Source organism: Ptychodera flava, chromosome 12 (assembly GCF_041260155.1).
Source record: "Ptychodera flava strain L36383 chromosome 12, AS_Pfla_20210202, whole genome shotgun sequence".
Classification (NCBI taxonomy): Eukaryota; Metazoa; Hemichordata; class Enteropneusta; family Ptychoderidae; genus Ptychodera; species Ptychodera flava.
The window spans coordinates 14990934-15005081 of NC_091939.1; the positions used below are offsets into that span (position 1 = coordinate 14990934).

Genomic DNA, 14148 nt, shown 5'->3' on the forward strand with positions numbered 1-14148 from the left:
ATTGCACTTTATATCAGTGACTTCCATCAGCTTGTCAGAGACTGGCAGTAGTCGCAAACCACTTATTTAAAGCAGGTTGTACATTCATTGTACACACAAATAAGAACCAAGGTATCAATTCGAGCACACATTCACAAGGTATCCTAATACACAATCCTCAATTGTAAGTGTGTGTGAACACTGCTGTAAGGAATGTTCTTTCAGTGCGGCAGCCAGTCTCGGCCGAGGTGGAAGATACTGTTACAATTTCATCTCACAAAACCTCATTAAGATTTCTCAGAAATGACTATATGGCGCATCACGCGGCAAAGCTGTGATAATTTCCGTAGCATCAAAGAGTTTCCCACTCAGTATTTTGCAGACAATGACTGTGAAAGCATTACTTTACATTTAACAATCATGAACAGACCACTTGTCATATTATTTATTGGTGTTGTGATCCTGACTGTGTTTATTATTACGTCTTAACTTTCCATTTTCCTCATTTCTACACTAGGAACAAATTTTGGTGGACTTCACACAAATTGCAGAACTGGTGTCACATCATCATCAGAAATTGAAAGAAGAGAATCTTTGCTTTGCACGCAGACAAAATACCGACACTGCTATATCAGAAGCTTTCAAAACCATTTTGACACTGAACAAAACTTTCATGCATATTCCGAAGATACACCACAATGGGGCAATACCAGATCTATTGTAAACATAGCACTACTTCCACAACAATTGGCACTTGAGTTGTAGTAAATTTTATTCCTCAATTTAAAAGTTACTTTTTGGACAGACATAACGCAGTTACCACTGTATACACAGATTATAAAAAAACATACAAATAGCCGTGACTGCATACAATAATAAGTTTAAAAAAAAACACTTTAAACCCTTTAAGGCCTGACTTTCTGCGGCCAGTAACTTACCACAGCTACCCCTGTATATAAAGGCTTTGGCCTGAAAGGGTTACACATAACAATCTTGAAAACGGATGGAAAAGTCTGAATCAGCACACAAATTATTTCTTGGCAGTAATTTGAAAATGATTTTATGACATTGGAGATGACAATATCCAATTCTCATTTTAAAACTTGTGTCTTATAGTTTAACTTACATCAGGTTCTTTAAATATGACGTAAAAATCATTTTCATAAAATGGTCGCATTTATTTTTCAGAAAGGGTGAACAGATAAACAGGAGGTATTAATGTCCGCTACTTAAAAGCAGAGAGTACACATATCCATTCCATTTCTCATCATGTGCTTTGAGATCCTGTACATATACGTTTTATTGCAATCACGTAAAGATATCAATAAATGATTTATGAAGAAAAAATACTTGACACTGTTTCATTTTCAGTTGTATAAAAGGCGCTGTATGCTGTTTGAATGGTGTGTGCTCTACCAAGTACTTGAGAATTCTTGGACTAAACATGTCAACTGGAGCTATTTTCTATTTATTGGAGAAGGAAAAAGAGTGTCTCCTTTCTTTGACTCTATTCTACCTCATTGATAATGGCAATGACTGCTACGCTGTAACCAATAAATTACAAAAGTTTGGTCAGAAACCAGAGACTTTTATACAAGCAGTTTGACCCATAAATAGAGAAAAAGCAAGAAAAGTTAAAACCTTCAGCTTTTTCTAACTCCAGGATTGTAACAAAGACAAGGAAGTTTATGATTCACATACAGCAGAGTGTTCACATCATCCGTTAATGCTTATGAGGCAGAAGTGGGCGTACTTAAGATATCAGAACATGTCTTCATTCTTCGTCAAGACCCGTACATGGTATCTGTTTCACTGGTCCAAAGAATCTGATATACTTGGGATGGCAATGGACTAGCTATGACGGCTTGTTCTCCAAGTGTTTATGTATTTGTAGAAACATTCCTGCCCTCATAATCTACCATTAAAATATTGACATCAACACTATAAATTTTTGTGAGGCATTGAATCCTCCTACACTTCACACTTGAAATTATTTGTTTCTCAAGAGAAATTTACTAGTGAACAATTTGCATGAGTTCTAAAAAGGATAAAAGACTGATTACAAAAATATGTTTTAAATCACCGTAAAAGATATGGCAACCAAAGCCAACAACTGATGGAAAAACAGACAAATTTAGTACATTTGCACAGAAAATTACTTGTAATGCTTACATTTCTCTGGAAAATACCCTTGTGTATCCTTGTGCAACAGGACACTTGAACCTTCTGTAAACAATGCAGATTTCTGACATCCTCGATGAACAACAGTGCATAGGTCACAGTAAATAATGCTGGATACAATTCTAGTTTTATTTCACAACTCTTGGAGATATCCACGAAGGGCTGTTGATCATATATACCATATCATTTGTGATTACATACAGTACGGTACAAGTAACATATATCTATTCAATAATCTGTTCGATGTTTGTCTTCAAGAAACTGACACAATATTGTGTCTTTCAAAGCTCCTTCTGATCGTGGGAACATGGATTCTCTTCACCAAAACTGCTTCAAAATTGCACATATGACAAACTCTCTCTTTCTATTTCATATTTCCCCTTTGATTAAACACCATCTGTTAAAGATACATTTGTAGTAAATCACTGGTTATATAAGAAACATAGTCTATTTCCAATGTGGTGTCATTGAACTTCATGGTGACCATGGTACTGTGTATATGGAAAAGAGACCTAAAAGACGATGCTTGACATGTCAATCTAGAACCTGTCATTAAAACCATCCACTACAGTACAGAGCTGGGATAACTACACGTAATATTGGACACACAACTTAAACCACAGTCTGTGGCTGACATCAGCATCTCTTTACACAGTACGTCATTATCCTGAGTATGTCAGCTTAAATGTTTCTTGAATATTTACACAGCATATACTGGGAGTTTCAGAATCTAGTCACGACTACTGGATACCTGCATCTGTCAAACGTCGTTTGCTGTACCCGGAAATGATGGCATCAGCATTTCTTTGATTTTGTCTTCAATATTAACGTAGTACCTCATTCTTGTGAGAATCACCTTTGCTTTCGCATAGTCATCTAGAACAGAAAGGAATGTCATTGTGATAAAATGTGTTATTTGTTCTCAGCACATATTTTAACCTTTGACCCCTGACCGACCCCTGACCCACAGTTAGTGCAGACTGAATCCATAATAATATTCAAGGTTCCCTGTTCTATTAATGGTGCTGAAAAGAACTTTGTCACTGCAATTCAGTTAAGTGTTTCAGGGTAAATTTCCCCCTGGCACAAAAAGCCCACATTCTCTAAATAAGGCATACCGGTACTGTTTGGATCAAAGTGACAATAAAATCTTCATGAAAACTATGTAAATAAATTGTGTTTCTGAGACATCAGTGATCTTACAGGGAAGAGGACTTTCATGTTTCAATCTTCCTCTCCAAAGTGTTTGTACTAGTCGTTCATGACTGCTAGGTCAAATTATTTGTCCGGTATAACTAGTATAAGCCCACTACTTGATGAAGCTGCCATTCAACCTATCATTCACTCATTCCATTGCGGCCACATTCCACAACTTGATTTGATATTTCGTTCAATTCCAGCAGAACTTCGAATGTATATAACATTCCAAGACCACAAACCATGCAATCCTTTCTTGTTTTGAATACCTTGAGTCTGCGACCTTGTTTTGAGTCGTCATGGGCTGAAAATACACTTTCATCAAAATTAACCTCCTCAGACAAGGCCTCATATTTCTGTTTGATGCGACAAATTTCATTCGAAAAAATCAAGAAATACATTTAGTGAAAGTGAAATTTGGTTCCCTTGTTATTTTTCAATTCATTAGATGAAAAGTGACCTTACCTTTCGAAAATGCTCTTGATAATTCTACTAAAAGCTTTTCCAGCCTCCCTGTAAAATGAAATTAACATTATTAACATTACACAGTTTATGTACAAAACTACATAGTGTATTCTTTAATGGTGCTCGTATTTCTTTTCAATTCAAGTATCGATTTAAGTATCGATTTAAGAACTTGAAGTAGAAATGAATTCACAAAAAGCAAATCTGAAGCCACTGTGTAATACATCAATGTGTTCTCTTAATGGAACCCCTCTTTAGTAACCAATGCCTGAGTGTGTTCCTTGACTGCTGCCTGTATGATTTTGATGTTTGTATTTCATCACCATAAAACAACCGCAAATGTCAAATACTTCTCTGGAACTAATTTTGTTGATGGTGTGTAGTCAGGCATGGACTTGAGTCGTATATATTTCATTGCCGGAGACTCATGTAGAATACACTTTGTAATTTGACCAACAATATAGTCTTCTGCCATGGAGCTATACCTAAGGAATTTTTGATACCATAATTATATTTATTAGTCATATTGTTATGTCCAAGGTGCATAACAATATAATTAACTGTTATGTTAATGAGTTTCCATTGTTTTACCAAAATTAAAGAGTGATGGCCACTATGCCTTAAATGCTCTGGGGAGAACATTAAACACAGCTTTCTATTCATTATGGTTTTCCTATTATATTGAAAACGTGTTTTTACATTGCCAAGGTTTTTCAAAGGACCGGTAGCTGTGATGCTCTGGGGAGAATATTAAACACAGCTTTCTATTCATGATGGTTTTCCTATTATATTGAAAACGTGTTTTACATTGCTAAGGTTTTTCAAAGGACTGACTTTTGATGATTTTCTTCATTATTTTTGTTGTGTATGTCAATGGAAAGTTCTTGTTCTACGGTACTCCCCGAAGTATGTTGAAACACCATTTAGCTAGTCAACACAGCATACAGACATGTAAAGTGCACTGTTATTGTTTACATCAGAATTCACTGGTCAACAATAACAATGCAATTTACACATGTACAGAATGAGTTGACAGGCTGAATACTGTGTATCTCAACAGAGTAGGACAAGAAACTGTAGTTGACATACAAAACAAACATAGCACAAAAATCATCAAAAGTTACAGCTTGCTGGCCCTTTAACATGCGCAGGAAAAGAGCGAATGTTTTAATAATGTTAAATTATGCAGATTAACGTATATATCACCAGACTTTCAGTCTGAAAGGAGGGTACTTCATTTGCATGCATAATTAGGGATTTAGTTCAAATTCGAACAGCGCCCTCTAGCCAGTGAGTGACGGTTATGGCATTTTTCGCCAGAATTTTATCCGCAGATATCTCAGCCTTCGTTTAGCATCCGTCCTGTTTCCAGTTAGCGGCTGAATTGTACTCTTAGTTAGTGTTCGCCGATGATTTTTTATGGGTTTTATCGATTCGTTTTTTGCGTTAGCCTTATTTTCATGGTTTTCGAGCGACCGAAAATGCCGTTCACTAAACACTGCCGCAAAAACATATCCAAAGTCAAATTTCCATGAGAAGTAGGGAGGGGACGTATCTTGAGTAGGTCCATACGATCTGAAAAAATCTCAGTGGCTTACGCCTCCGTTTTTGAAATAAGTCTCGTTGAAGTTGACTATGCAGCGACGTTCATGTGTTAAATCTAACATGGCGACCTATACAGCGCAGCATGAGTGTACACGTAAACTCTTTCAGCTCTTTCTCGGTCCTCACCGGCTAACTTGGCAGATTTTTTCGGTCCTGTTTATGTTTTCAATGATTGTGACGAGGAAGCAAGACTGCAAGCTTGTGTTACCTCACTGGCCAACACAATCTGCCTGGCTGGCTTCTCGGTAAAGTCGTGGACAGTGCAAATGGAAAAAAAAAACACTACGGTGACAGAAGGGCTACGTTTATCACTGTCTGCGGCCGTACACGTAGTATAGTGGTAGACACCCGTCGTACTGACTAGCAGTGCTGTTTCGTTTATGAGTGATTTTTTCCGTTTTCGCATTCTAGTAGCTAGCAAGCATACAAAAACTGTAGGAAATAACATCGACTGCAAAAAATCTCCGTGGATAAATATGGCTACTCTGTATCCCGCACACGAGTACGTGAATATAGATGCGGCTAGAATGATAGCTGGTAAACAGCTGCGCGTTGCGGCCATCCCTGCTAGCATTACCGTGCGTGCTCGAACTAGACTGGCACATTTTATAACTCATGTAACTAGCAAAAAAAATTTTTAAGTATTGATGGTCATAATGTGACATTAATTAAATACTTTATTTATATATAACATCAGTGACCCGAGATTATAGGAGTAAACTTTGAAAAAAATGAAAGATTAATCGTGTAACACCCGCGCCGTGTGAACTACAAGTGGTTTGGTCGCGGTAAACAGCGTGGAGTGTACGTAGCGTAACGGGTGTTCGTATACTCATAGACCCTTGAGATCTACGTATACAGCGATATGGTAACTGGATGCCAACATTCAACACTGCCGCAAATACATGTCCATGGTCGCACGGTCATGAAAATTTCACCAAATGTTGATAATAGTTAAATGAATATTTTCTGAAATTTTCGGCTTGGCTTAAGACCTCTAAGGTCATTATCGAGCTGTTTTACGAAAAAGGTGAAGTTTACTTCCGCATTTGGCGGGTCGACCTCGCCACCCACTTTGTAGCGATTTAAATAAAATCTTCTCAACTTTTGTGAGTTTACCCAAGGAAAACAGATCATTAGTATGTATGCTACAACTGAAAGCAAAAATTATAGTTCTAGCTATTGTACGTTTTGCTGCACGTCGATATTTAAAGACCACCCTTTCGCCGTATTTTATCCCTCACTGCAGTGGCGGTCAGCGTAACGAAAACGAGGCTCTCTAACACGAACTTTTATGCAAATTTCATAGGCTCCTTTCAGACTTTGGTGTGTAACTATTGCTTTCAAAGTATGGATGGACCCATATGATATCAAAGAACTGGTAGGGTAACTGAGTTAATGTTTTGATGTTTCTCATGTTCTGTATTTTCATGCATGATGAAGTTGGGTTGAGTGTATGATGTTAAGTTCAGTGCAAGACAATCTGTACATGAAAAGTTAAATTGTTTGACTTCTTGTTCATGGCAATATTTAGAAGTGTATCTGAAACCTTTATGCTTTTCACATTCTCCTAACATGGCAGGTTGTCAGACACTCTTTGAAACAATATCAAGCAATGTTATTACATGTATTCAGGAGAGAAGACTAGAGAGTAATGTAGTTTTCATTCTCTAAAGCGTCGCGACCCTGCAAAAGGTCATTTTTAGTTAAGCTGATAGAGCTAACACTGACATGACAAACCATTTGCAGTACACACAGTGATCTCATACAAATGATAGTGTAGTTTTAACATTGTGGTTTTAGCCAAGTGCAAAATTATTCCAAAAATAAAACTCTTGATAATTTACTATTAACAGAATGTGATAGTCTCTGAAACACATGTTGTTTGCTTTTATTCTATTGGCCATGTCACATTTGTTTTCAGTTTTCCATGACAAAAAAGTAAAAATAAGAATAAATATATCACCTGTATTTTCTTCATGTAGCCTGCTAAGCTCTTTTGATGAATGTGTTTCTGCAATCTCTTCATTCAATTCCATGATTTCAAACAAGAATTCCTTATCGACTGTCTTGTCATCTTCTTCAATTGACATTCCCTTCAACTCTAACTGGGTGCCAAATAAATAAATGTTCTGTTAGCAATGTGTCAAACAACAAATACTTGTCTGCACTGCCATTTCCAATTTCATACAGAGCAGCTAGGGTCTGCAAAATTCTTGACACTCATTCTTTAGCTACTACGGCATGAAATTTTGAAGTTCCTTCTTGCAGCCACAATTCTAGCTATATTCTGCTGTAAATGTCTTACTAAAAATCACACTTGTCATAGTTTTTTTTTCATGTAACTTATCAAGATAAAGTTTTAAAATTGTCAATACTCAGGGTTCCTTCTTCTTCTATCCATGACACTACTAGCTGCAAATGTGGGGTTTTTTGCTTGTCTTTTCAATATGTCTCAAGCTACTTTAACCTTCAAAAAGTGTTGCATGATATTATATAAAGTAAATTCTCTATATAAAATAATTTTCTTACCATGTACAATCCTCTGGACAGTGGTTTCAATAAAGTGTTGTATGCTTTATTAGTTGCTGAAGACTGCTGTAAAGAGTAATACTGCTCTCTCTTTCAATCAATAAAGAGAAAAATAAGATGGTTGAAACAAATTACTTGGTATGATACAGAGAATTTACGCCTCGCTATTTCAGAACCACAACACAAATTTTGGAATCAAGTTTTGAAAATGTAACCTCTAGTTATGAGTAAGCCTTTTAAACATTTTAATTCAAAAGCCAGTAGCTGTAACTTTCATGATCTTTTTCACCATTTTTGTTTTGTATGACAAGTTCTTCTTTTTACTTCTAAAAATATTTGAAGCACCTACAATAGAGTGTGTCAACACAGTATATCTATATGTAAAAGGCACTGTTATTGTTGCATTTGAGTTTAGTCTGGACCAGAATTCACTTATCAACAATAAAATGCAGTCTAACATGTACAAGCTGAGTTGACAAGTTAAACGCTTTGTATCTCAACATGTTTTTGGAAGTAGCAAAAGAAACTTGTAAAAAAGTCATCAAAATTTACAGCTATTGGCCCTTTAATAAAATTACTTTCTTACCTCCCTTCTTATGGTAAACCTATCTGGGTGCAGCTGCCTCTGTAATTCTCTATACTTTTGTGTCAGCCTTGGAATATTTACATCAAATGACGGCTCACTATAATGCAATAAACGGAAAGATTCCACTTTATAGTGATAGATATCAGAATACAAAAGTTGAGACATGCAGCCATTGCACATTGGGATGAGGATGTATAATCGTTGAAGTATGTTCCAGTACACCACTGATTTCACTTGAATGTTTAATCGCTTTGTACTCACTGATCTGATATGGAAAGAGGTCAAGTGACATTTGCCAGTTAGTTAGTGTTACTGTACCAGTGTGTTCATTGTCAAATTTGTGGGTGGGTTCACGACATTGCATATTTTCAAATTTATTGAATAATATTGGTATCTTCTGTAGAAAAGACATACAGTAAATTGTCAATTACATGAAACATGTATTTCATCCATGTGGATCAACTCCATTTATACTTTTAAACGTAAAAGTCATGGCCCGGAATTCAACCACCATGAACTGATACATATCTAGGACAAATTCTCCAGATCGAGAGAATTCTTCATCACACAGGAGAAAAGCTGTAATCGGATGGCTGTATCAAAATAAATGTAACATTTCAAGGAGGTCTCCCGATCGGAAGATTTTCTCCCCATGGCATATGGAGGAATTCGCGCTTTTGGACTAGTGTGCCTTGCTAATAACGGGCTTTGCAGGAAAATCGAGCGCTCGTTGTCACGAGGGCAGTCATACGTCTTACCACTCCATTCTTTCGAAATGTGTAGCTTTGTCCTCTGGCGGAAGAATAGAGTCACACTTTTCACAAAAGTATACTGCCTTTTGGTCATTTGCTGCGACGGGTGAACGGCAGCTCCAGCAAATCCGGGTCAGTGAACAGTAGTTCCGACTCACGGTCAACCTCGCTGTTGTTGGTGTAGGCTCGCTCTTGAGAAAGTTGTTGACAGTTCCGTATAGGGTTGTATGAGTCCTGACATCTCTAAGAGAGATGCTGAATACAGGAATCGACGCATAGTATCTTTTAGATTCGTTAAATCTTTTTGATATGACAAGATTCTGCGATTTCTTGCAGAAAACTAAAAATGTTTGACACGATCTGGTTATTTGTCTCATCGGCGCAGACATCTTGAGTAATTTTGTTTTACAACCACAATGCAATTTTTGGTGATGTCATTTCCGGTGCGCGAAACTTGAACCATTACACTGCAAGCAGGCACAGGACTCTCCACAGTCGCTGTGCCTTGTTTTGCGCGCGCCCACGATGGGCCTGCATTCGAAGACTACGCTGTGCAGCTGTGAGCACGCGCTGCCAGACACAGCGAACCCTGGGATTCGCGTCGCGTCTCTGAAGGGCGCGCGTGTTCCAACAGGGGAGAACGCGAATCGCAGGGTCTCTGCCAGACTAGCCCCGCAGATGTATTTACTCGGCCTAGTTTGTCAAAGCATAGACTCTTCTGTATGATTGTACCAGAAAGAATCCATAGATGATGGAGGGACTGTGGTTTGAGGTATGTACAGTTAGGTATTGAGGCAGAAAACAACGCGGTTTTTGATCCTGCATGATCCCCAGGTGATTATGCAAATATAGCATACATGTATGTCTGGGACAGTCTGGGTGTCCTATAATGCTGTTGACACTTGACAACTTGAGTGAATCAAATGGGCAGCCAGTAGTCATATGCTTATGCTATCTACAATGATAGAATCACTGGTATTTTTTTTTTCCATAATATTACATAGCCTGTCATTATATGTTGTGTAATGTCATGCATACAACCTATATTCTGCTCTCTGTGGTTAAATATCTGAATTCCTTGCCGCTTAGATCTTGCTTGTTGATTTTTTCTGTTATTGAGAGCACGGTCCCTCCACAGGTGAAGGGGAAGTTATGGTGGAAAGTCGTATTATTTTCTTTGAAAGTGTTATATTGCAAGTTTATTGAACAGCTGGTCCCCACCCACCTACCCACACAAACACAGTCCACACACACAACACACACCAAATACACACAGAACACACAGAATCAAGCTGTTCTCATAGCAAATGTAATCTTTCCCTGCATTCAAAATCGCTTATGTAATACAATGTATATGTCCAGACACTGCCTTGATAGAGGGGCCGTGTTTGAATGCACCTATGTCATTAAAAAAATGCATGTTCTCTTTTGAAGAAAACTTCAATAAGAAGTTGCATCAAGTAGGGGCCTCATACTTTTATAATAACAAACAGTAAACAAAAAACCTGACAAACACCCTTTATCAACAAATGTAAATACCCTGCTACAGAATGACCCTCCACTCTCTAATGCTACTGTAACTTCGATAACGTATTTTGCTGTTAGAAATCACTTAGTATGGCATGGTGGTCATGCAGTGTGTATTGGAGAGCCCCGGTGTTGCATACACAGTAGAGGCAGGACCCTTACCTGGCAGAGTTAAGGAGGCACTGCACCCAATACAGCGTATTTTGCTCAAAAATCACTTTTTTGCAAATATTCATTTAATTTTAATTAATTTGCTAACCCAAGATTAAAACACTGGTTGTGTTCACTTTTGGCTTATCAAGCAGTCAAAAGTTGTGTGATAAAGAAGTGTTAATTTATGCAAATGTGTGCAAATCACCCGATTTCCTGGCTTCTTTTTTTTTCCCAATTTCAAATTTCAAAAGAATTTAACTCCTCTCTGGCTTGGTCAAATTTTCTGAAATTTTAACATTATGTTCTTTAAATATTATTTAACAAATAACTATTTTGTTTGGCAATAAAGTTCTTACATTTTGAATAAGGGGCATTTTAATATTGCCTATCATGATTTTAATCACTGTTTTTGAATGTCAGACTTTCACCCCACGCCATTTTAGAATGAGGATAGATAATGCAAAATAAAATAGTCGTTTTTTTCTACCTATATTCTTCTTTCTAGTGAAATATTACATTTCAGAAAATAGTGTCAAGTTTTAGACTTAAATTTATTTTTATCATTAATACCAAAATTGAGGTTTTTTATCCCAAATATACACCCATTCCATCCTTCGAATATTGGGGGTTTCCTTGTCATCTGTGATAAGAAATATTGCTTTGAAAAAAAACTGTTGGCAACATGCAGCTCCACCTTAATATGTACAAATACATTGTACAAAGTCTCTCATTTTACGCTGCATATCATTTGTCACACATTTTGCAATCAGTTTATATGCTAGTGTATTTGTTTGTAATTGTTGTTTTATTGTCTCATTTCTTTAATTTATTTTTGCCTGTAGGTTGTTTGTCATTTTTTTGGTTTATGTTGACTTGTTTGTTTGTTAATATCATATAGGGTCAGCCCTTAATGGTGTCACTCCAGAGGTTAAAGGCCCCACTCTATCAGATTTATCTAACAGGAAATTTATTTAATTGATAAAAATTCAATGGAGAACAATAGAAAGACAAACTGTTAACGCGCACCTCACACATCCACTAATGGGAGAACCAGGGATTGAGAAGGGCGTCTTTAGATTGAAATTTCATTTCCCTCTGAAGATGCACAGTTGACGCTTACATGGTCAATAATCGTACTGATTCATGATATCTAATAAAAAAGAAGAACAAAATTGAATTGATTGTTACTTGCTATACATTCCACTGCGCATTGTGAAAACAATTACCAAGTGACTGATATGCACAGTTCTCACATGCTATGTCAGATCTAAGCAGATATAAATTTCCTGTTTAATTTGTCAAAAAGTTGGACATAGATGTCAAGTTTTGTACAAAATATTTTGCATTTACCATGACAATAACCCTTTGTGTTTAATAACGGACGTATTGCGCCATCACTATTGTTGCCATAGCAACTGTACTGCCCAACTTCCAATTTCAAGCTGAAAATCTGGCAAATTTTGCATCTAGTTATTGATACAGAGGGCGCCCTTCTAAATGTGAATGCTGTCAATGTCATCTGCAAGTTCAATCCCAGCATTCATGGCATGTGTCTGTGTTCATAGGCACAAGAGTTTTCTCTCTTTTTTTCTATTTTTACGGCATAATAGTAACGATATCTTGTATCATTGACGAGGTGAAGAATAATACTTAATGGCTAATAGCAGTTATATATTTTATAAATAAGTTGAAAATAATAATTGCATGTTTCGTATTTCATTTTTTACATTGTGAAAGCACTCAAAAAACATGGCAGCATCCATGAATTTAGTCAGGGACATCCAGTTACTCGAGTAGTATATTGAACCTGCTCATGTGTTGTCAATAAGCCGCTGGAACGACTATTAAGTCTGAGGCCCTGTGATACAACTTCTTGCAGAAATTAGTTTTCTTCTAAAGGAGGACATACATTCTTTTTTGACCAACTGTGGATTCAAACAAACGCTGTCTGGAAGGCAGTGTTCAGACATATAACATACGGTAAGCTATTTTGAATGCAGGGAAAGCTTACATTCTACAATGAGAACAATTTTATGTCAGTAAAAAATTGGCAGTTTTTCCAAGCCACAGAAGGCCTCTGAACAATTATTTTTGACAAAAGTCGTGCAGTAATATTGATTTGGGAGATTTTATCCCTGAACGGAGATGAAATCAGATACCATAGCAACAGCTATCCAAGCTATCAATGTTGATCTGTTATGTGACCTGAGGGATTCAAATGCATTAATTGTCAATGGCAGTTTGTAACGAGATACATAATGATAAAGTGGCAGGTTGTAACGAGATACTTCATGATATGATATTTTGCTCAGAAGCTACATGTACTTTCATCACCGTATTTATTGTAGAAATAATATGATGCACTAACACAGCTTGCAAATAAGTCTGACGGATTCTGTTCATCATGTCTATACCCTCAGGATTTCTGTGGGTTTCTTCATGGTACTGGCTGCGATGTTAATTAAAGACATGCGTTTCTACATATCCCCAATGCCACTGCAGAATCAAATATTTTTGGCACAATTTAATTTTGTTCAAATGCTGATGTCCAACGCATTACACATCAAGACCCAATTTTTGCCAGGTATATACATGTGAAAATATCAAGAACAGCAATAAAAGCATTGTTGTAGATGGCATGTCAATCATTTCTCACCAATGTAACAATCATCCAATCGACTTTTAAAATTGTTTGTTTAATCCCCATTTAGCTCTGCCTTTGCATTTTTCAATAAGACATGTAAAATCAAAAGCAACTTACATGTATGTAAAAACTAGAATGTGACCACAGAATGTTTTTCAAACACTGGCAACAAATATTCAACTTAGATTTTAGCTACTAAATAATTTTTCCACTTGCAAAATATGGCCACTGCAAGCTGGTACAGAAAAACTGAACGATCAACCAAATCCACTGCCACGGATTGAAATATTGACATTTTCACAGACAATATAGCTGAATAGCAGGAATCAAAAAAATCTCTCGCAGATTGGATGGTAGATTTCTGGTAAGTAAACATGAAAAAAATACATCTAATGGGGCTTTTACGGTATGTAAATTAAGATTGACAATAATTTGTCAAATGATTGCTTGACAATTTTTGAGTGTTTTTAGTTTATGGCATATTTGGATATTTTTTTCCATGGTTAGAATACGTGCAATGCAACTTA

The 14148-nt window shown here is 36.7% G+C and overlaps 2 protein-coding genes across 2 annotated transcripts in view; one reads left to right on the top strand and one right to left on the bottom strand.

The window, feature by feature from the left end:
* Positions 1 to 726: 726 nt before the first annotated feature.
* On the bottom strand, positions 727 to 9718 carry LOC139145110 (iron-sulfur cluster co-chaperone protein HscB-like). The gene is made up of 6 exons (XM_070716065.1): positions 9304 to 9718; positions 8546 to 8642; positions 7960 to 8049; positions 7394 to 7535; positions 3823 to 3870; positions 727 to 3036 (listed from the first exon to the last, which is right to left on the bottom strand). Exons 1-6 carry the CDS (start codon positions 9684 to 9686, stop codon positions 2921 to 2923), a joined length of 876 nt encoding a protein of 291 aa, XP_070572166.1. The 5' UTR covers positions 9687 to 9718; the 3' UTR covers positions 727 to 2920.
* Positions 9719 to 9819: 101 nt separating this feature from the next.
* Positions 9820 to 14148, top strand: part of LOC139145108 (histamine H2 receptor-like) — a 31381-nt gene continuing 27052 nt past the window's right edge. The window contains exon 1 of the mRNA XM_070716058.1: positions 9820 to 10069. The gene's annotated coding sequence lies outside the window, so the exon portion shown is untranslated. The remainder of the gene's footprint in view (positions 10070 to 14148) is intronic.

Bases quoted from the DNA above. Each gene is read 5' to 3' on its own strand.
- LOC139145110 (XM_070716065.1), bottom strand. From the start codon at position 9,686: ATGTCTGCGCCGATGAGACAAATAACCAGATCGTGTCAAACATTTTTA. The intron at 8,643-9,303 runs GTAAGACGTATG...ATTGCATTATAG, and splicing joins CATTTCGAAAGAATGGAGTG to TGAGCCGTCATTTGATGTAA. The intron at 3,037-3,822 runs GTAAGGTCACTT...TTTCTGTTCTAG, and splicing joins ATCAAGAGCATTTTCGAAAG to ATGACTATGCGAAAGCAAAG.